The 24,143-nt window shown below is 43.3% G+C and overlaps 1 protein-coding gene across 1 annotated transcript in view; it reads left to right on the top strand.

Annotated features, from left to right (window-relative positions):
• The window catches only part of abca2 (ATP-binding cassette, sub-family A (ABC1), member 2), a 124,024-nt gene that overhangs the window by 34,803 nt on the left and 65,078 nt on the right, over nt 1–24,143 (top strand). Inside the window, 6 exon segments of the mRNA XM_037777355.1 lie at nt 2,689–2,782; nt 15,663–15,774; nt 16,868–17,022; nt 19,449–19,570; nt 22,317–22,430; nt 22,520–22,696. Of these exon segments, the coding sequence (XP_037633283.1) occupies nt 2,689–2,782; nt 15,663–15,774; nt 16,868–17,022; nt 19,449–19,570; nt 22,317–22,430; nt 22,520–22,696 (774 nt within the window).

The raw sequence follows: 24,143 nt of genomic DNA, 5'->3' as shown, positions 1-24,143 counted from the left end.
GGGAAACACATAATCCAGACTAGGGATGTTAATAATTAACCGTTAACTGACATTAAGCATTTTAACCGATTAACGCTATCGGTTAAAACGGTTAAAAGAAATGTTAATAATTAATTAAAAAGCCGAGAAAAACTTGTCACTTTACGGGAAAAGCTGGTCCACCTTAAGAGCCCACCTTAAGAGCCCACCTTAAGAGGCGCAGCCGGCGTTGCAGATACAGGAAGTTGGCTCCTGTCATAGTTTTCGCGTGACGTCAGGGCCCTATGGGAACGCCCCCCTGGAGGGCAATACAACGCCGTCTCCCGCTGCCCGCCAGCTAACAAGGTGACTGAATTTCGTCGCAGACCTTTTGATTTTCGCCATCTATTGAAAATGCCGGACAGTTGTTGTGCAATTGGATGCACTAACCGACGGGGAGACAAACCTGGGATGTGCTTTTACCGTATCCCTTCAGAAAAAGACCACTTAGAAAGGAGGAGATTGTGGATTTCTGCCCTCAGACGTGACTCGCTTGAGCGGAGGAGATGTAGCCTCGCAGCATTTATTCACCGACAAATAGACATCTGTACGAGGGTCGGTTATCGGTTAAGAACATTCTTCAAAATTAACATTCAGAATCCAGACTAATAGTAACAGAGTTGATTCTGCCTAATGGAGGAAGGACAGCTGGCAAAAGAAAAAATCGCCGACTGTGTGAATGCGTAAATTAACAGACGTATAATATCACTACCCCGTCTAGAGCGTGGGTAGATCTGACTAGGATTACTTTGTGATTTCTGTTAAATGAATATGTTGCTTTTAGAGCAAACTTGGGAACAAATAGAAAATAAATATAAGAGCATAATTCGAAGCAGTGAGCAGGCTTACTTTCTTGTCTTATAATCACCCACAGCATACATAAAGTAGGCCAACCGTTAGCAAAGCAACCGAGGCAATGCGTACAGTCTGTGGGATTGTAAATGCACGACATTGACATTTGATATACATTTGATAAATTATTTTTGATCTGCTCCCAAGTCTGTTTCACCGTGCCGGGGATGCAGCTGAAACAATTAGGATAAAATATTGTCATGCACGCTATAAGAATACATCTTAGCAACACATTAATTTAACAGAACACACATATGTAATTATAATCAGAATTCTTGTGCAGTGATATTATAAGCCTATTGATTTACACATTCACACATGGCAGATCTTTTGCCAGCTGTCCTTCCTGCATCTGTCAGTTTAAACTGTGTTGTTTTTAGTCTGGATTATGACTTAAACTTCTTCATATTTGTGTTATATTATCATACGATCTGCGCACCGAGCTCTGATTGGTCAGTAGGCGGTGCTTTTATTACGAGTTGATCTCTGTTCCAAATGTTTTTAAGGTTATGCCTCCGTGCCTTATTTTGGAACAAATTGTAGCTTTATGTTTTCTTCACTCAACCTGAAGAACTTCCACACCGACGACATGCTGTGTGTGTGTGTGTGACATTACTGACAGTGCCGCTGTGTGCAAAACCATCATGTGGCTGCTGCACATGTGTCTGACCGGCAAAAAACTTGGATATATGAATATGAGACCGTTGAAAACCGTCCGGCTTCGATCGGCTGCTGATTGACGGTGCATCTCTAGCTGTTGGTTTAGGAAGCGCTTGATTTATGCAGCAGAGAGCGGATCATGTATTTTAACGTCAATATCACAGTCGATCATGTTCATTTAATTGTGGGAAGCCAAAATCCTGATCGCATTTAATATTTGATTAATTGAGCAGCCCAACCTCAGGACACTGAATGATGACAGTTAAAGTAGGGTTGGGCGGTATACCGGTTTCCACACAGACAGCGTTAAGGCTGCGGCGCTGCTACTGCCAGCCCTCAACAGATCATTTTAACTGTCTATTTTGGCTGATAAAAAATGGGCGACACGACGAATCTCTGCCTGATGTCAGACAGAATTATGAACTCGTTGCACTCCGTTTCCAGTCGACTCAGTGGAGTGGGCGGATTCAAAGGACTGGACCCATGGCAACGGATCTCTATAAGCAGCAGCCGAGCTGCTCAAGGTCCATGTGTCTTTTGTACAGTACTGGTCCAACAGCGTCTACACTGCGCAAAGTGTTATTTTGAAACTCTTTCATCATATGGGTTAAGATGTAAAAGGTTTTGAGTTCTGATGTAAAGATGTAGATTCTTTAAGTGTTATGTAATTCCCAGTTTGGCCAATACATCTGCAGTATGAGGAAGCCATTTCTGTTTGAATTCACCTGGTATTCCGTGATATCGATCATATATAAAATGTCGTAAATGTATTAGGACAGAAGGTTGTCAGTAAACATGCTGAACACTAAGGAGGCAACGGCTCACATTTACAGCAGTGCAAGATGTGCACTACACATCCTGTTTAATAAAACAAATCCTATGGAACGCTTTTGGCAGTGGCAACCCTGAGCAGACTGGACATCCTTCACCCTCCTTAATGACTCAATTTGTGACAGTAGGCAAACTCAATCTAGTCCACAGTGTGATCCATGAGCTGGAAGATGGGAACCGACAAGGAGTTTCACGGTAAAGAACAATGACTGAGGTCAACCTTGCAGCAGGATCACTGCGTTGAGACTAGACTCGGCTTTGGCCTGCAGGTTTCATCGGAAATGCAGCGCAAAATAATCTTGTCAATTTTGTCTTTTTCCCTTGCAGTGGGTGCTGGCCTTTGAGATCTTCATCCCGCTGGTCCTCTTCTTCATCCTCCTGGGTCTGAGGCAGAAGAAGCCAGCGATTCCTGTCAAGGAAGGTAGGCAGACATAGTAGAACATGAACGAAGACAGCAGGGGGAGATGGGTTCTATCAATACAATCTACTGTACTCTTAAAGGATAAAAGGAGTCCCCAATAAATGACCTTTTTGATGAGTTACAATTGGATATTTATTAAGGATTTGTGATCCTTTTTAGGTGTAGTCTAAACAGACAAATTGTGCTCGTCCTCATTGACTAAAGGACCACACAGAGATGTTCACCAGTATAATGGAAGAAAGGCACCACAAATTGCATGTTTTGACACGTGATATGTATTTTCAGAGCCGTGATATTTTCTCTTTCAATCTCTGAATATTTTGTTGAGCTAACAACATCAGGCAATAACAGATATCTCCCACATATAGTCATCTGCTTGCGAGATAAATACATGCTTGCAGGCAGTGCCAAAAATGTCTTTTCTTCAACTGATATTCTAGTTTAAACAGTAGGAAATGCTTTCTTTTACGCTCCATTAATTTCCAGACATGCAGTCCGGCTTTAAACTTGACAGGCCTTGTAAATATCCCCTCGGACAGAGTAGGGAAGTCCAGACAAATTTGTTAGTTTTGGTCTTTTCATGGGACTTGTTGACAGGTCAGTGGTAGAATGTAACTAAGTACGTTTACTCAAGTACTGTCCTGAAGTACTAATTTGAGGTACTTGTACTTTACTTGAGTATTTCCATTTTATGCTACTTTATACTACTTTTCAGATTACAATTTTCCATACCCTTCCTTCTTGTCCAGTGAAAACCATGTATCTCCAGATGTGTGTATTTTGAATTTTTGTGATTAACTCAAGGGGGAAGTGTTCTGTTATGAGTTGAGAAAATTCTCCTACCTCTTAAGCTAAATACAGTATTTAAAAAGCCTCTTGGATCAGCTGGTAAATGCATCATCACAGAGATGAAAACAGAGGCTGTTTGTCTGAGCTCATGAAAAGTTGACTTTTTAGAGACGCGTGGTTAGCGGACAGCGACGCTACAAAAGTATGATGATTTTATAGAATATGATGTATTGCTCTAGATTAAATACCCAACAGTATATAAAATAGTTCAAATCAGCGCAACCTTTAAACATCTAGAGCAGTAAAATGCAAGATATACATTAATGCAGCAGTAATATTAATACAAAAACAATGATAATAGTAAAACATTGACAGGGACCATTTTTCCGAATGGGTACTTTTACTTTTGGTACTAAATTTAGTAGGACTGCCCCCTCTTTTGTTAGATCTTTGTTTCTTTGTATATATTGTATTTTTGATATTTATCATGTCAATCACAGTACTGGAGGGGCAACACAACATTTCGCTGCACAATGTAGACATAGATGTTGATTATGTGACCAATAAAAACTTGAAACTTGAAATTGTTTCTTTAATGCCAATTGAGTGCTACAGGAATGAGTCCTAAAACCTGGAAATGAGTTAGCATTTTAACACTTCCTGTTCCCTCGTCTGGAAGTCAACGGGTTTTTTGAATGGGTTCTTAGTTAGAAGCCTGAAATCAGGTCTGTGGTTCACACAAGCTGAAGAGATTTTAACGTTTTGTTCTACGACATAAAATACATCAATAAATACCCCACTCGTGAATTTTGAAGCCTTTATTTTTCTTTGAAAAAAGTAGTTGCTAACAAGTGGCTGAATGAGACTACAAGACGTCATCACGCCGACTCGTCCGTCTTTACAGCCTCATTGTGTATACTCCGTGGTGTAGTTTGTTTATAGCTTAACGTTAGCTTTTTACTCCTGGCGATTGTATTTACACTTCAAAAAATCATTAAAGGCGGAGAGATTATCTTGCTGAACAAAACATGGAAGTATCATAAACTTGTGTTTGCCACAGAGCTTATTTCTGCAATAATCCAAAACCCGATGGAGAAATCCCGTTGATGTTCATGGTGATGCTAACTTCCTGGTTGGCCAACAAAATACATCATCCCTGGAGCACTCGATTTAAACACATCTACGGGTTGGAGGGTTTTAAATTAAAATAGTTTATTTACATTTAAGCAGTATACCATTATTGCTGTGCATTTATTAAAAGTAATTTGTTGATAAAATCCTCAAAGTGGCAGCAGATTGATGCTCTAGAAACAGATGTGGTTCTGAGAATCCCACCTCCCACCTGTTTGTTCCTCTCCTTCCACCTGTGCACCGTGCATTCTGTGCAATGGGTACCAAAATACCACACAGATGGGCAAAGCAAGTTTCAAGGTCAGGAAATCACCAAACTGTCCAGAGCGCTATTTGAGCTGGTGGTTCCACTGCTGTAAAAAATCAGTTAAGTTTTCTTCAAAAGGTACATTTTAAAAAGAGGATTGGTACCAATATCCTCTGAGTAACTCCAACAGTGATCACAAGAAAGTTGAGGAAATGAGTGAATCCTTGTTGCATATGTGCAGCTGACTGCTTGGCAACATCCACTGTTAGTAAACCAGAGAGGGAGTTTAGAAGTCCATGGAGAGGACAGAGCGGGAATAGAGAATACAGAAAATGTATGCTTTTAATGAATTAATTACACATAACTTCTGTCTTAGTAATTGCAAGAATGTTATGTTTGAACCACAGACTGGATAGAAGAAGTGGACGTAGTCACTGAGACGTCACCCATTGGTTTGTGGACTTTTGAAGACTTGAGTTCGTCATTTTGGCTGTCGCCATCTTGGTATTTGGCCGTCGCCATGTTGTTTTTTGCAGGGTTAGTGTCTGAGCTAAGTACAACCAAACGCTGAATAAGACATTTTTAGGCAACCAAAAAGGTTTTCTAATTAACTTTCATGAATTGAAAACACACTGTGAAAGGGTTAAAGTCGTGGTAGCGACCTGTCAATCACAAGGTAGCCCCGCCCTAAAGCATCCCCTGCTTTATGGTCTATTTGACTCTAAATGGTCTTCTCATAGAAGTCATAGACTTCTATACAATCAGACTTCTTTTTGCAACCAGAGGAGTCACCTCCTGCTGGCTATTAGAAAGAATGCAAGTTTAAGGCACTTCCGCATTGGCTTCACTTTTCAGATCCGGAGGTAGTCCACTGGCTTGAACTGGTGCATGTAGATTGCTATACTATATAATATACTAGCTTGTGATAGGTACTACATGCCCAGGCTGCCTATTTGCCTGCATGACGTTGTGTATGTAGCTACTATTAACAGGACTGTTTGTGTTCAACGATCTAGTTGCTAACAGTGGTTGTTGCCAAACTGTCAGCCGAGTCGAGACTGGCCAGTAGAAGCATGTCTTGCATCTTTCAGCTATAGGTTCCACCCATGAGATTCAGCTCAACACCAAACAAAGCTCTTGGATTTGCAAACAAAAATTTTCATTGATACATTATTAATAACAAATTTATTTGACTTGCAATAAAAAACTTTTTGATTGCAGTTTCATTAGTTATGCTCCTTAATCTATTTTCCTCCTCCTCTCCATCCTGTGGGCTCACCACCTGCGGGAAGAACCGCTTGGGTCGGGTGCGCTGTCACACTGGTGGCAGTGAAGGCAGGGACCTCGACGGACTGGACCCCGGGCGGCAGAGGCTGGCTCTGGGGACGTGGAACGTCACCTCTCTGTGGGGGAAGGAGCCGGAGCTTGTGCGGGAGGTGGAGCGCTATCAGTTGGATCTGGTAGGGCTTACCTCTACGCACAGCCTCGGTTCTGGAACCGTACTCTTGGATAGGGGTTGGACTCTATTCTTCTCTGGAGTTGCCCATGGTGTGAGGCGCCGGGCGGGTGTGGGGATACTCACAAATCCCCGGCTGAGTGCCGCTATGTTGGAGTTTACCCCGGTGGACGAGAGGGTCGCCTCCCTACGCCTTCGGGTTATGGGGGGGAAAACTCTGACTGTTGTTTGTGCGTATGCACCAAACAGCAGTTCGGAGTATTCGGCCCTTCTTGGAGACCCTGAATGGAGTCCTGTATGGGGCTCCAGTAGGGGACTCCATAGTTCTCCTGGGGAGACTTCAACGCGCACTTGGGCAACGATGGAGACACCTGGAGTGGCGTGATTGGGAGGAACGGCCTCCCTGATCTAAACCCGAGTGGTCGTTTGTTATTGGACTTCTGTGCTAGTCATGGACTGTCCATAACGAACACCATGTTCGAACATAAGGATGCTCATAAGTGTACGTGGTACCAGAGCACCCTAGGCCGAAGGTCGATGATCGATTTTGTAATCGTATCGTCTGATCTGAGGCCGCATGTTTTGGACACTCGGGTGAAGAGAGGGGCGGAGCTGTCAACTGATCACCATCTGGTGGTGGAGTTGGGTCAGAGGGTGGGGGAAGACTCTGGACAGACCTGGTAAGCCCAAACGCGTAGTGAGGGTGAACTGGGAACGTCTGGAGGAGGCCCCTGTCCGAGAGATCTTCAACTCACACCTCCGGCGGAGCTTTTCTGGCATCCCTGTGGAGGTTGGGGGCATTGAACCCGAGTGGACGATGTTCAAAGCTTCCATTGCTGAAGCTGCGGTGGTGAGCTGTGGTTTTAAGGTCTTAGGTGCCTCAAGGGGCGGCAACCCTCGAACACCATGGTGGACACCGGTGGTCAGGGAAGCCGTCCGACTGAAGAGGAGGCCTTCCGGGATATGTTATCTCGGAGGTCTCCGGAGGCAGTTGCAGGGTACCGACGCGCCCGAAGAGCAGCAGCCACTGCCGTGACGGAGGCAAAGCAGCGGGTGTGGGAGGAGTTCGGAGCAGCCATGGAGAAGGACTTTCGGTCGGCACCAAAGTGCTTCTGGAAAACCATCCGGCACCTCAGGAGGGGGAAACGGGGAACCATCCAAGCTGTGTACAGTAAGGATGGAACACTGTTGACCTCAACTGAGGAGGTAATCGGGCGGTGGAAGGAGCACTTTGAGGAACTTCTGAATCCGACCAATACGCCCTCTATGGTAGAGGCAGAGCTGGAAAGCTGATGGGGGGACCATCATCAATTACCCTGGTGGAAGTCACTGAGGTAGTCAAACAACTCCACAGTGGCAAAGCCCCGGGGATTGATGAGATCCGCCCAGAAATGCTGAAGGCTCTGGGTGGGGAGGGGCTGTCTTGGATGACACGTCTCTTCAACACCGCGTGGAAAGTCGGTGACAGTGGCCTAAGGAGTGGCAGACCGGGGTGGTGGTCCCCCTTTTCAAAAAGGGGGACCAGAGAGTGTGTGCCAATTACAGGGGTATCACACTGCTCAGCCTCCCTGGTAAAGTCTACTCCAAGGTGCTGGAAAGGAGGGTTCGGCCGATAGTCGAACCTCAGATCGAAGAGGAACAATGCGGATTCCGTCCTGGCCGTGGAACAACGGACCAGCTCTTCACTCTCACAAGGATCCTGGAGAGGGCCTGGGAGTATGCCCATCCAGTCTACATGTGCTTTGTGGACTTGGAGAAGGCATATGACCGGGTCCCCCGGGAGATACTGTGGGGGGTGCTGCGGGAGTATGGGGTGAGGGGGGCACTTCTCAGGGCCATCCAATCCCTGTACGCCCAAAGCGAGAGCTGTGTTCGGATCCTCGGCAGTAAGTCGGACTCGTTTCCGGTGGGGGTTGGCCTCCGCCAGGGCTGCGCTTTGTCACCAATCCTGTTCGTGATATTCATGGACAGGATATCGAGGCGTAGTCGGGGGGAGGAGGGTTTGCAGTTCGGTGTGCTGAGGATCACATCGCTGCTTTTTGCAGATGATGTGGTCCTGTTGGCATCATCGGTCTGCGACCTCCAGCACTCACTGGATCGGTTCGCAGCCGAGTGTGACGCAGTCGGGATGAGAATCAGCACCTCTAAATCTGAGGCCATGGTTCTCAGCAGGAAACTGATGGATTGCCTACTCCGGGTAGGGAATGAGTCCTTACCCCAAGTGAAGGAGTTTAAGTATCTCGGGGTCTTGTTCGCGAGTGAGGGGACGATGGAACGTGAGATTGGTCGGAGAATCGGAGCAGCAGGGGCGGTATTGCATTCGCTTTACCGCACCGTTGTGACGAAAAGAGAGCTGAGCCGGAAGGCAAAGCTCTCGATCTACCGTTCAATCTTCGTTCCTACTCTCACCTATGGTCATGAGGGTTGGGTCATGACCGAAAGAACGAGGTCGCGGGTGCAAGCGGCCGAAATGGGTTTCCTCAGGAGGGTGGCTGGCGTCTCCCTTAGAGATAGGGTAAGAAGCTCAGTCATCCGTGAGGGACTCGGAGTAGAGTCCTTGCTCCTTTGCGTCGAAAGGAGCCAGTTGAGGTGGTTCGGGCATCTAGCACGGATGCCTCCTGGGCGCCTCCCTTGGGAGGTGTTCCAGGCACGACCAGCTGGGAGGAGACCACGGGGAAGACCCAGGACTAGGTGGAGAGATTATATCTCTACTCTGGCCTGGGAACGCCTCGGGATCCCCAGTCAGAGCTGGTTAATGTGGCCCGGGAAAGGGAAGTTTGGGGTCCCCTGCTGGAGCTGTTGCCCCCGCGACCCGATCCCGGATAAGCGGTTGAAGATGGATGGATGGAATCTATTTTAATGATTACAGTGTGGAAGGTTTTACTCTTAAATCTATTCCACTGATTGGATAATACGATGTCCTCGGTCATTCCCTTTCACATTAACTTGCATTATGTTGTTTTAAATATAGAAAGTGAACACTAATGCTGACTCAAGTTTGTCTAAATCTGCCTGCACTCATAAAGATATGATGTAGTTCTGTTCAGTATGGTCATGCATTTTAAACAGGCAAACACGTTTTTGCTAAGCTGCTGCTGCTACAAATATGTGATTTGCCTCTCACCATGTGCTGTAGCTGTTGTGTCCTTTAGTTTTCAATATTGTGTTGCACTGTCCTTGATTGTTGTCATGAACTTTGTTCTAAGTGCACTTGCTGTTGCCTGTAGCCATTGTAGCACCCAATTTGTTTTGATGCTTTTTGTCTTTTGTCTTTTACTTCACCTTTGTCTCGTGTCTGCTGTTCTTTCTTTGTTTCTCTCTTTTTGGCTGTTTCATTCTTTCTTTGTGCGTGATGCATGTTATCAACGTGTTGGATGGACCAGTGTGTAAGTTTACTTCATCGTCACTTAAGCTAATTCTATCCTCACACCTGATCCTGGCTGACATGATACATTAATGAAGACATTTTGATCTCTTGGTTAACTTAACCAGGGTGTGTTAATCCTGTTGTTGTTGTTGTGTGTTTGTATATACAGTATATACTATATGTTCACCTAACCCTGATTACTATGTGTCATGGAAGGCCATCTCCCAGGACCCGCAAACTTCAGTCACTCAGCGGCTCATGAAAAAAAATCTTTAGTTATGTTAGGTGTCTGCCCTTAAAGCCGAGCTCCTTTGCTCCCATCATAATTACTACGATGCCCTTTTTTCGGGGCATTTGCTAAAATGACTGATGCTGTCGTTCTTCTTGGGGCAGTTTGAAAATCAAAGATGGCGCAGGATTTCTTCCTTACCCCGGACTAGGGATGCACTGATACCACTTTTTTTCAGACCGAGTACAAGTACAAGTACTTACATTTGAGTACTCGCCGATACCGAGTACCGATACGAGTACTTCTCTGTGCCAAAAGACCCTCGTTAACAGCCAGCTGGAGGGTGTGAGCGACACAGGACAGGCTGGGGAGTCCCGCATACGAGGCGGTGCGTCGAGACCGGCTCTAGGTCGGCTTGGAAAGGCTCGAGGCGAGGGTGCTTCCCGGAGCCGTGGCCAAAGTGTCAACGGGGCCGACTGTCCCTTAGTGCGCCCCAACCGCGTCGTGCCCCCAGGGCAGGCCTGGCCCACGTAAAAGGCGTCAGGGGTCTGCGGCGATGCCTGCAAACCACCCGACCCGTCTTGAAACACGGACCAAGGAGGGCAAGCAAAACCCCGTGGCGCAATGAAAGTACGCTGCCGTAAAGTGGTACCGGTGCCGTTGTATTGGAGCAGTTTTGCGAGTACAAGTACATGAGCACAGTATCGGACCGAGAGATGCACCGATACCGATACCAGTATCGGGTATCGGTATCCGTATCCGTACCCCGGACTGGAACGCAGCTAAGCAGCAGTGCTCTCAGTGCTCTCTAACAATAATACAACTAAATATAGCTGTGGTCTTCTTTATGCGTAGCTTCTGGCCATCTTTGATTTCACGTAGTTTGTTTTGACTTCAATGAAAGAGACCTTTCTCTGTCAGAGTAATTCATACTTTTGTTTGGTTTTTAGAAATTTTGTAAACTTTTTGTCCACAATGTGGAAAACTGTCTTCGGCTTCACCACAATCAACACGAGTTACAAATAAGACAATAGTAGGAAACAATAAAAACACTGAAGGAGCTCTGAATTCAATCATATGTTATCAAATACAGTTCTGTTGGCCTATTACAGATGTACAATGTGCAAATTCCGCAAACATGAGACAAATGTGCAAGTTTAGTGCAGGGTGGGGGTGAGGGGGATTAACTATGTAATTAATTATTTAACTGCGCTAGGGACAAATGATTTCTTATAGACATTTTTGGTGACTTGTCTAACTTTTTGCGGCAGTCTAAATCACCTTCCTGAGGGAAGTAGTTCAAATTGTCGGTACGATGGACGGGACGGGTCACTTGTTATGTCAAGAGCTTTCCTTTTGGTATTCAGTGCATGCCTGCTGCTTAGTTGGATCTGTAGTTTCCCTTTAATTTTACTGGCCGTATTGACCACTCTTGACAGTTTCTCTTTACATTTGACATTCAAGTGTCCGTATACCAAGTGTTTTTTTCACCTTTTAGATTGCAAAAAATATTCCCTGCCTCTACCATTAATCCACATTTTCAAAGAATTCTTCAAGTTTTATGAGCCACTGAATGACTCAATTGTTCTGGGTTTCAACTGTATCTGTGTGTGTACATAGGTGAAAATTAATATATATAAACTGGGGGAAAAAAGTTCGGAAACTTGTGTTCGTTGGATTATTTCTCTGTTGTTACAATGCTAGTTGGCATTGTATTTTACATGGTTAGAAAGCCTGTTTATTTACCTTCACAATGATGTCCAACTTGTAAGGATCATGCATTTGTGGGATGAGCAGCACAGCTGATTATATGGGTAGCGCCCAAGAAAAATGTTCCAAAATGCTCTGCCAATGGTAAACAGTGTATTCTCCTGTTGGTGTTGACTCTTGTTTTGAGTTGTTTGGTGGATTGGATGATTAAACTCTCTATCAGTAACAAGGAACAAACAAGACATATTGGCTATTTTACACTTTATTCATTTAATACACCGTCAGGAGCCTCAGTAGCGGTGGAAGATCCATACGCAGCCACAACAGCCTGGCACCTCCTCCTCATGCTGGTCACCAACCTGGTCACACGTTGCTGTGGGATGGCGTTCCATTCCTCAACCAGGATTCGTTGCAGGTCAGCCAGCGTGGTTGTGTTGGTCACTCTAACACGTACAGCACGCCCAAGCTGATCCTACAAGTGTTGAATTGGGTTGAGGTCTGGACTCTTGGCAGGCCGTTCCATTCTCTCTACTCCCACATTGTGGAGGTAGTCTGTGATAACCCTGGCTCTGTGGGGGCGAGCGTTGTCATCTTGGAGGATGAAGTTAGGTCCCAGATTGTGAAGATATGGGATCGCCACTGGCTGCAGAATCTCATCCCGATATCTCACTGCATTGAGATGGCCTTCAATGATGACAAGCCTTGTTTTGCCAGTGAGGGAAACCCCCCCCCCCCCCCCCCCCCCCCCCCCCAACATCATGACACAGCCCCCACCAAAAGCTCTTACTCCATCGGTGCAACAATCAGCATAGCGTTCTCCGCGTCGTCTCCATACTTTGACCCCGCCATCCAACTTTCGCAGACAGAACCTGGACTCATCACTGAACATGACATTCCCCCACATGTTCAGGTTCCATTGTCTGTGTTGTCGACACCAGCGCAAACGGGCCTGACGGTGAAGGGCAGTCATTGCAGGCTTCCTGGTAGCCTTATGGGAATACACTGTTTACCATTGGCAGAGCATTTTGGAACATTTTTCTTGGGCGCTACCCGCATAATCAGCTGTGCTGCTCATCCCACAAATACATGATCCTTACAAGTTGGGCATCATTGTGAAGGTAAATAAACAGGCTTTCCAACGATGTAAAATACAATGCCAATTAGCATTGTAACAACAGAGAAATAATCGACCAAACACAAGTTTCCGAACTTTGTTTTTCCAGTATATATATACCTCCCCCTTTGAGTGTGTTCCTCTCAGCCCTGACACATCTAGTCTAATTATTTCTTTTAACATTTTTACAAAAGCTTCTAACAGGCCCTCACTACATTCTGTTTTTCTGCAGTGTCCCTAATAGTGCTGAATTATATGAGACATCTTAATGCTTCTTGTGACTTTAACTCTGTTGTCCCTACCTGTGTGTCTTGTTGTGTAGTTTTTGTGTGTTTGGATGATTTGTGGGCACAGAGTCGGTCGGACAACTTGTGTATTTGATTGAGTCTGTGAAAACAACTGGCTTAATTTAATGAACTGCTGTTCATCCCACGTAATTCCTTTTCCATACAGCGGCTTGTGTTCTTAACGTTGTCTCTCTACAATTCATGTTTAACTCAATGATGGATTCTGACCTGTGTTTAACACCTTGACTTGGTGATATTCACAGCTTGCTGGCCAGAGAGGACAGATGTCAATGAACTGAACCAATTTACCTACTTCATGTCAACATTCCCCAGTACCTCACAGAACCACTTCCATTATTCAAACGCACTGTGAGGTTATATATCATTGAATTATCACTTGATAATTGATTGCTAGACCCTTTAATTGCTAGTTAAACACCTCTGTATCACTTTTGAAATCATGGGTAGAAAGCCTAAACCCAGATAAACTAAATCTGGGTTTGGATTTGACTAAAGATGACGGGGTCTCAAACTTGAATGCCCTCTTCAGTCCTCCTGGGGTTTAACAGCAGGCGTGCAAGTGCAGCTTTAGTTTCTATTCTAGGATCAAATTCATGAGCCATTCTTTTGCTTTCGTTAATTGCTGAACTTTAATAACTGTGGTAGGTGATATAGAGGACATAATAAGGATCCAGAAATATCTGGTGCAACAACAAACTTACAAAGTCTATAAAGGCAGAAACAAAGATTTACTGCACATCATTACAATTATGCAGATGGGAGAGTTTAATTTCTCCCAAGAAGGAATCAGTCTCTAAAACTACACACTGGGTTTATCTTCTCACCCTTGTGACCCTTGTCCTTCTGTTCTGCATATTCTCCTAGACACAGTTTAAGGTGTTCATCTTATTGTGGGGTTCTCTATTGTAGCAGAACATGAGTCAATTTAAAAAGAAAAGATAATTGCACACTAACCATAGTAGAAATGGTTAATGTACTCTGACAAATGTGTTTGTTAAATGTCTCTGTTCTGTAGGGGTAAAGGTCGGAGATTTACATATATATTACTCTATTGAGGGGAAATCTGTTTTACAGGAGTGTCCTGGCTAAGAGCAGCAGCACATAGAACAGGATCATGTCAAATTGATGCAACAACAGCGGTCAAAATTACTGAAGTTTTGTGCCTGCCTGAAGTATTTTCCAGTCAGAGGGAGCAGGAAACTCTAAAGCTCCTTTTCATGGAATATGTAACACTTTTATGTTAATGTTCATTTAAAGGTCCGATGTGTAGTATCTGGAGGTATCTGGCGGTGAGGTGAGGAGATTGAAAACAACTGAAGCCTCTCCCGTGTGCCAAGCGTGTTGGAGAGCTACGGTGGCCAACGCGAAAACGTGAATGTCCCTCTCTAGAGCTAGTTGTTATGAGAGTAGCGTCGGTCATTTGGAGCAGAGCCAGTGCGTAGAGTGTGTGTGTGTACGTGGGAAGTGAGTGGTGAAGCAAGAGAGAGAGAGCGGCGGCGACGGGACCGAGTAACGTTATCGACTCCGGCCCAAGCAGGAAAAGTTAACTGTTCTACTGTAGAAACATGGCGGAGCAACATGGCAGACTCTGTGGAGAGTACCTGCTTCCTACTGTATGTAGATATAATCGGCTCATACTGAGGTAAAAAAAACACGACGATTTTCAGGTGATTATACACTAAAAGACATACTTATTAATATTATATTCCATTTCTACCAATAGATCCCCGTTAATTGTTACACACTGGTCCTTTACATAAGCTTTATTCAGACATGTTAGGACATTTACATAAAAAGCCACAACGGCGCCCAAGATGGAGTGGATATATAATAAATTAATATAACAAATGAATATAATAAACATTACATAACATAAAGACATACCTTATATAATTACAACTGTGTTATAGAATAATCCCAATCATTAACGAGCTCTTTATATAGCTTCTGTTACAGATGCAGATATATTTGTGCACCAGGCAGGATTTCTATCCCCTTCTTCCATTTGTCAGAAAGGTGGATGATATGAGAAAGAGAGTGAACTGGAGGACAATAAGAACTGTGTTTGTGGTCCAATGTGCACGGTCCACACTCACAGATGAGCTTCAGCAGCACCGTACCCATGGAAACATCGGGCTATTAGCAAGAGCTGAAGTTTCTTTATTTATTTTTTTTTCCTTGTTGAGAGCTCGTCCAGCTAAATGAACAAAAATATCACAGGCCATGTTTGTGCATCAAAATGATGAAAGACCTGTGTGTTCAGCATTGACATGTGGGAGCCTCTCTGGCCATTAGCTGCTGCGCTGCCTTCAGGTGGCTCATCTGACATCTTTCTTCCTTTCCAACTCTAACACAGAATCTTTCCCTTTGCTTTTTCATCCTCATTGTCCTGTTTGGTCCTCATTTTCCTCTTTTTCCACATCTGTATTCCCTTACCACCCTCCTGCACATACATCCTCTTTCTTTGTCTGTGGTTTTGTCTTTTCTCTTCTTGTCCCTCCTACCCCGTTATTCCTCCCTCATGACCAGCCTTTTACAGCGCATCCCCGCTCACCTCGGCTGGCATCATTCCCATCATGCAGTCGCTGTGCCCAGATGGACAGAGGGATGAATTTGGTTTCCTGCAGTACAAGAACTCCACGTGAGTAGATTTTGTCACTTATCAGTCTCCTAACTTTGTTTTTTTAGAGCAGTTGTTTGTCTTGAGTGATTTGGTTCTTTGTTTGGTCCATTACTTCTGTGAGAACACTGAGATCATCATGCAGAAAAGTTGAGCCAGATTCAACTTTTTCTTGGCGTCAAGTTTGCAACGAGATTGGTGGGCAACCTGTTCTACCTCTAAGCCACAGCCGCCCCGGTGCCCCATGACGTCTCCAGTAGGACCGACCCTGAATCTTGAAGGGATATTCCTTAGTCTCCCCTTCCTGGACTAATGATATTGGCTGAGCTGTGTTGGTTATTCTGGGTGGCAAGTTCTCTTGTTTCCCATAACCAACTTCCATTGTTCTAGGGAGGAGCCCCGAGCCTCCTCTTCCCTGTTGAACTTGGCCCACAATGTCTTCGTGGTGGAGAGCAGATATTACTTGCTGTGTCACATTATTGGCACCTCCTCCCTGTTGCAGCAGCTCTGGAGTAGTCCTTGACCATACAGACCATACAGACCATTTATTCTTGCTTCTAATATCAACTATCAATTTCTTAAACTAACCTTATTTATTAATACACTCTAAATTTGTTTAGTAACCTAATCATCAAACTCTTTCACATCTGAGAATGTATTCATATCACCTTCTGATGAGTAGGTGGGAGGTTGCGCTGTATGGAGTGACCACAGGTTCTGTCTGGACCTCGGCATTTTGGATCTGTCGGATCTTGCGGTGCGAACTCGGCTTGAGTCGTTTCCCTCCATCAGTTGCTGTCTTTGGCGTCCTCGGGCACCTTGGGATATGGTCAGCTGACACTTTCCCTCGGTGCGACTCTGCATGAACCGTTTTTCCCATCAACCATCTCTCTCTCTGGTGCAGTGGGTCTCGGTGCCATTTCTTCTTCATTCTCATCATATCACCTAAAATTAAACATGCGCAATAAAAAAACACTTTCTCGATACTTTGCTTCCTTATGCCAAGTTATTTGTAAATGTACTGTCTCTTAAAGAAAAGAACTAACAATGGTGCTATGTTTCTTCTTCAGTGCAGTTTTGGAACAGTTCTAATGTCTAAATCTCCCTCTGTTAGTGTGACCCAGCTGCTGCAACGGATCAGTGAAGTGGTCGAACAGAACCGTCTCTTCACGTCTGACCGGCCTGGTTTGGGTCAAGAGCTTGAGACCCTGCAGCAGCACCTGGAGAGTCTCAGCTCCACCTCTGCACCGGACTACAACTCCAGTCAAGGTCTGACATAAAGCCATACTTTCACTAATGTGTTGGTGTGATGACTACCTCTTCCAGGTTTCTGTCACTTGATGATGTCGTCATGGGCACAAAAGTGAAATGGCTTTCTGTATATAGCTAGGCAAAAAATAAAAATAAAAATCGGACACTTTTTAATTTTCAGTGATACACAGTTGGACATCACTGGTCTAAGCCAGTAGCTCCCAGTCCTGGACATTCAATGTGAAAGTTTTGTAGTGGTTTGCAATTTCTTTTTCCTTTTTGTCCAGAATGATATATTTCCTCCTGCTGATGTACAAAGTTGTGATACTCAGTTAGACAAGAGCTCTGTTGAAACGAGTGGCAAAGGAAATACTACTTTATCAGTTTAAGACATGTATCATATTCCTATAATAACCCATGTTGGGACTTGGAGCATATCACATTTAGTGACTGACATTATGACTAATTTCAGTCATGTTGGTATGTTCAGTAAATTAATTTCTTCATATAGATGAGAGTTAGTGGAGAGCTGGTACAGTAGATGCCTTGTCATTTGTTTGGGCGCATTTTGGCCTCAGTCAGAATCTTGTGCACAGCTGTATTTAAGATATTGTTTAATAATCATTACCAAGGTAAATGTGACAATTAATTATGACATTGATTTCAGGAGATATCACCCATCCTGAGATACTTTTCCTTCTTTTATGTTATTAACATCAACATAAAATTTCTGATGGACAGAAATGAAAGTTAGAAACATTTTGAGATCAGTCTCAAACTTTTTCATGTCAAGGACTTCCAAAATAGATGTCCAATAGACCATAGACCATAAATGTATTAGTAAATAGGATATAATCAATGTAAATGATATGCCAATACTACGTTAAATTCTGTTTATTTTGTGCTACTAGCACTACTAGCTACTGGCTGATAGCCGGTTGTTTGGGAACAGAGACGTTAATCCATCCACCACGGTACAGGCTGAGGCATACAGCCCATGGGTGTATTAGAAGAAAATAAAATTGATGAATTACAATTATATATCCATTATTACAGCGGCATACAGCTAGCAGGAAGCTGACTGAACCCGATATGTCATATGAGTGTGCAGGGCGGTGCAGTCCGGTGGGACTGATGCACGTTCATTATGCCGAGGAAAATAACTCTGGATTCAGCTGTTAGTTAATTTTACAACTTTTAGGACATAATGATTTAAATGAGCTTAAAGCTGCAGTGGGTAGAAATGGAGCAAATATGATTTAAGCAAATATTTTTATAAAATTGTCACTATATCGTGACAGTAGTGCATGAGACAGGTGATATGAAAAAAAAATCATGTGCCTCGGTGTCCTCCAGTGCTCCTAACGGCATCTGTACGATTTCACAGACCGGGGAAAACGACCAATCGGAGCCGACCTGGAGCCTTGCCGTCTCTGAGCAGCTGTCAATCACTGACAAACTCCGACCAAACGGTCAAACTAGGCAGCGCTGATCAAATATGAATCAATATTCTGTTACTATAATGTCTATTTCTTGCATAAAATGCATTTTAGTGTACTGTTTAGCTGTAAATTGAGAAGGTAGTGTCTAGAAAGGAGCCATCAAACTGAGGCAACATTCGCAAGATTGTTAAGGTTAGGCGTTGACCTAGAATAGTGAAGGTTATGATAGGTCGTAGGGCAGCAAGTCTCGCAAGAGGTTTTGCAAGTTTTTGCAGATCTCAGATCAGATTTCGCAGTTTGGTGGCTCCCCATCTAGACACGACCAAATGAGAACGTTTGTGACCGGCAGCCATGTTGAGATCAGTTGAGGAAATACCAAGCACCGCCCACCAGCCGGAGCACACTTTCTCATTTTACAGTTAAACAGTACACTACAAGATGTTTCTGAAAACATTTTACACGAGAAATCAGTTTGACCATTTGATTGGATTTCACGAGTGATTGACAGCTGCCTCTGTTGAATAAACAGCCAATAGGAATGCTCTCTCTGAAATGACCTGTGATTGGTCAAAGTCTCCCATCTAGATGTTTTAAAGCCTAAAAACAGAGCCATGAGGAGGTGCAGAAGTCTAGTTTTCTCTCAGAACACTTGAATTACAATATGCCGAAAGGTTATTATGGAATTTTTGCCCAATGATGCCAAAAATATACTGCCTACTGAAGCTTTAATCATAAAATTGCACTCGTCAAGGTCACTTGTTGTGTGTACTGTATTTCAGTGGATATCTTGATGTATAGACAGACCACTGTTAGAGGTTGTTTGGAAGCTGATCAAAGCCATTGTTTTAGTGAATAAAGTATGTATTTACTAACAGAAAGATGAATTTGAAATCATCATGTTTGTGTGTGTGTGTGTGTGTGTGTGTGTTTGTGTGTGTGTTTGCGTGCGTGTGTGTGTGTGCGTGTGTGTGTGTGTGTGTGTGTGTGTGTGCTTGAATGCAGGCTTCACGCTGGCCAGTGTGTTGAAGAACCAGTCAGTTTTCCAGCAGTTCCTGATCAAGAACCTTTCCCTGTCCAACTCCACAAGCAGCCTGCTGCTCAACACTCCAGTCAGCCTCAGAGAGGTGATACACCGTTACTTTACTAACACACCTGTAGGGTTTTCTTCACTTGTGATGGTAATAAAGACAAAGAACACTGAACCCACTTGAGTCCAACCCACGATCTCTCGCTGACTATTCTGAAGCACACAGTTCACTGTTCTAGGTTCTGGTAAAACCCTCCCTTTATCCACACATAGTCGTATTTTTACAGATCCAAATATACCTTCCCTTTAACACCACCTATTACAGCTCTAACAGGATAATGTGATCATAGCTCTGCCTTCTACTATGGAGGGATGGAGGACGACCTGAAGAAGTGGCCTCAGATAACCTACACTAGCATATTGACTCCGTTGCTGCAGACGGTGAACAGATGAACAATCTGAAAAGCTCTGAGGCAGATCAATACTTCCACAGTAACAAGGTTTTCTACACACAGATAACCGTACTTCAACTATCTGTAGTCTGACGCTGCCCTGCACTCTGTGCCATGAACTGCCTTACATTTGAAACTGTACAGAAAATAGTCAAAGTAACTGGCTGTCATTAAACAATATGATACCTGATGTTCTCCTGGCTCTGCTGTCAGTCCTTTTAAGGACCCGATGTCTCTTCTCCGCTGCTCTCTATAGCCCAACTAACGTACACTAACTATAGTTTGTACACTAACCATTTTCCGTACAGACGACATTTTTCCGCCGATCGCTGAATAAATACTTTCAGATCGTACATCAAATGTATATGGGTGTCATCCTCAGTTCCCCCTCTTTCATTCCCGACCAAGCAAGACACCCCCACTCCATTAGTTCCTGTGAGATTTCAGTCAGTTTGTGAGGAGCACCCACAGTCTGTATTTAAATACATTGATATTTAAAAGATGATAATGTTTCTCTATGTCGTCTGTCATGCCTTGTTCTGTCAGCTGGCAGACTTGGTATTGATTGAGTCAGCGTCAAATTTCAAAACTTTAATTGGCTAAAACCAATGAAGAAGTGATGTCCCTATCAGTGGATGAAGGGGTGAAGGGTTAATTAGCAGCTGAGCTGCAGCTGGGCTAATTAAAATCATCAGTGTTGTTAAATTACTAAACTGAAACCATGCTTCAAAACTTATTTCTGCAGTCATGATTGTGATTGCAATAGGTTTAGTAAATCAACCCCAAGGATCCCCTTTAAAGTAAACACTGCAGCGGTAATAGCAGGCTGCCGTCTGATAGGAACTCCTACATACATCTGTCCCAGGGAGAGACAGACAGCTACATCTACTACAGACTCAAGAGTGATGGAAACAGGAAATGTGAATTACAGAACAAATATCAGCAGGAGGCTGTCAACATGTTTGAAATGTTCTCTACTGTTCAATTTCAGTTCTCAGTGAATGAGGATGAGTTTGAATAGATTTACACATTCACTGACGGCATTCAGCTCATACTGAAGTAACTTAGAATGCCTACATGTAAGTAATCACCAGTATTATAAGCAACCAGTAATGAAGCGGTAAAGGGTAAGAGGTCACTACACCCAGAAACACTGAATATATGAAAATTCTTTCTCTTCTCTTAATTTTACAATGGAAATCAGTGAGGAAGAATTAACAGGAAATGCTGTAAAGAATAAAAAAAATAATTATTCTCATGATTCTCCATGATTAATTGTGATTAATCGCAAATTAACCACATATTCTTTACCTGTTCAAAATGCACCTTAAAGGGAGATTTATCAAGTATTTAATACTCTTATCAACACGGGAGTGGGCAAATATGCTGCTTTATGCAAATGTATGTATATATTTATTATTGGAAATCAATTAACAACACAAATCATTGACAATTATTGTCCAGAAACCCTCACAGGTACTGCATTTAGCATTTAGCATTGACTATAACTTGCTCCAAACTGCATGTGATTATCATAAAGTGGGCATGTCTGTAAAGAGGAGACTCGTGGGTACCCATAGAACCCATTTTCATTCACACATCTGGAGGTCAGAGGTCAAGGGACCCCTTTGAAAATGGCTATGCCAGTTCTTCCTCTCCAAAATTTAGCCCAAGTTTGGAGCATTATTTTAGCCTCGGATTCCTTAATTTTTTTTAGTTTCATATGATACCAATATCTTCACTCTAGCTTTAAAACTGAGCCCGCTACAACCTCCGAAAGATCAATTGCGTTAATGCGTTAAAGAAATTAGTGGCATTAAAATGAATTTATGTTAACACGTTAATATCGCGTTAACTTTGACAGCCCTAGTACATACATATACCTTGATAATCTTGATCTTATCTTTATTTCCACTCCGATATGAGTATTGACGGTGCAGGCTTGTGGCATAAAGTGCAGTTCTGCACTGACAAACAAGCACTTCCCATCATCATCATTATCCTTGTGCCAAACCAGTGGAACGCTGCAATCTTTAAGCCAAGAATGATACAATGTTTCACACTCAGCTACTGACTAGCTTCAAGCTCCTGTGTTCTAAAATATGTTGCTAATTTTATTTAGTGAAGGCACACCTGCATAAAACTCTCTAAAATTACACAAAAATGTTATTGATGTTTTTCTTCATGTTTCACTTTCGCTCTACATCCTGACGTGTGATCGCACAGGAAATGCAGTTTTATTCTGATGATGCCGTTGATGCCAGCGAGACAGAATTTTTGCAGCATCTGCCACCCATGAAAGCTAGCATTCTGGCCAGCGTTCTTGTTGTCCTACTCATGTCCATATGTTGTGTGTGTGTGTGTGTGTGTGTGTGTGTGTGTGTCCTGTAGGTGTACAATCTTATATTTGGTACATCTCTCAGAGATGGAGGAGGGGCCCAAAGTTGGATTCAGGGGGCAAAAGACACCAGACAAAAACCTGGAGGCAAAGTTCTTCATCTAGAGGTAAGTTCAATCCTTTTGCCATCATTACAGCTGTATTACATGGTATTTTATCGTAATTAATAATTTCTCCTTACTCCCCCCTTCCCTAGGAGAAGCTGCTGAGAGATGTACACAGTCTGGATGGAGGTCTGATACAGAAAGCCTTACGTGACCCTAGAAAAGCAGCCCACAGGCAGGCTCTACTCCAACTGATATCCCAGGCATTAGGCCTCACTGAAGTCACCGGAAACCAGAGAAATGACCAACAGGACCTGAAAGAGGTGGAGGTATGTCTGCTTATTCAGGCCACTTCCAGCCATGGTTTACATTTACATTGTAAGATTTGAATCTTAACCTGCGTTATGCAACCTTACAAGCATCAGGACTAAGGGAGCAGAGGTTTGGACCTTGACAGCCCCGCATGTCCACATAGATATAGATTCAAATGATGTTGTTGTTTTTTACCCAGGGCTAGACTCAGAGATTCTTTCTTTATTTCTTTTTTGGTAGAATGGCAGATTTTTAGCAGTGGATCAACTTGTCCCCTTGATGATATTAACGTTGATAGGAAATATCAAATAAAATGCGTATTATGTGTTGCAGACTAATGTGCAACTGGCTAAATGTATTAACACAACTTTAAATAAAACTCATATGCTTATCTTTCTGTTTCATATCAGGAGAAATTGAATGAAAAGTCCTGTTCGGAAAAATAAATCTGTGCAGTTATAATGAATTTTTGACAAGCTAATACTAATGTTTCTTCAACCATAATGAGAGTCTAAATAGTCTAAGAAGAGATAAAAATCCTTCAGATGTTTCCTAATAAAGCACAAACTAAATCCTTCATTCTACGTTTACAACATATTTAGGTTATTTTACATATCTGCAACTATTTATTGAAAAATACGTGAAGCAGTTCTGACTTTTCCTATGGATCATGTGACTGTCCATACAGGTGACATGCTGTCATAAGCAGTAAGGAGTTTGTTTATCAGATACCAAAGTGCTTTAAATATTGACAAGATTTTGTCAAACTGTATATTTAAACTTCTCTCTCAAAGCGCTCTTTGAATTCGTCACACAACTATTTCTGTCACTTTTTCAGTAATCCCTGTATTTTGGTATCAGAAGGGTTCTCTGTTTCTCCTCCGAGTAGTATTGACCAATCATGTTCGAGCAGGCTTTGGTTGTGTGCGGGTTAAACTGTCGGTGTGGGAAGCAAAAGCAATCTGGGAATCCAGCGGCTATCGTCTGATGATGATTTTGCTTTTTATTGATTTAAAATGAGCTTGTAAACCGGCTACTTGTGAAACAATCCGGTTGTACACTTTGTCTCTCAACTCCAACTCCAGTGTCGCACCTCAGGTTGCTAATCGGACTGTAAACGATGAGCAGTGCACGGAAAAGTAAGTCTTGGCCCGGATGTCCTCTGGCTACACCAGAACCCCACAAATATAGCCCCTTGCCCAAAGAATCTTATCTGTCATCAGGGCGATAGCCATCCAGGTCCTCTCGATGGCTGTATTTGAAATCTCATACTATACTAGTAGTACAACCTCATACTATACTAGTAGTTCAACCTCATACTATACTAGTAGTACAACCTCATACTATACTAGTAGTACAACCTCATACTATACTAGTAGTACGTACTGATTTGGCCAAAATGTAGCATGTAGCATGTAGTATGCAAACAAAAGCAAAATCTACTGATCTGGAAAAAATCTCCAG

The sequence above is a fragment of the Sebastes umbrosus genome, chromosome 8, assembly GCF_015220745.1.
Source record: "Sebastes umbrosus isolate fSebUmb1 chromosome 8, fSebUmb1.pri, whole genome shotgun sequence".
Taxonomy (NCBI): Eukaryota; Metazoa; Chordata; class Actinopteri; order Perciformes; family Sebastidae; genus Sebastes; species Sebastes umbrosus.
This window is presented reverse-complemented; position numbering and strand designations above follow the sequence as displayed.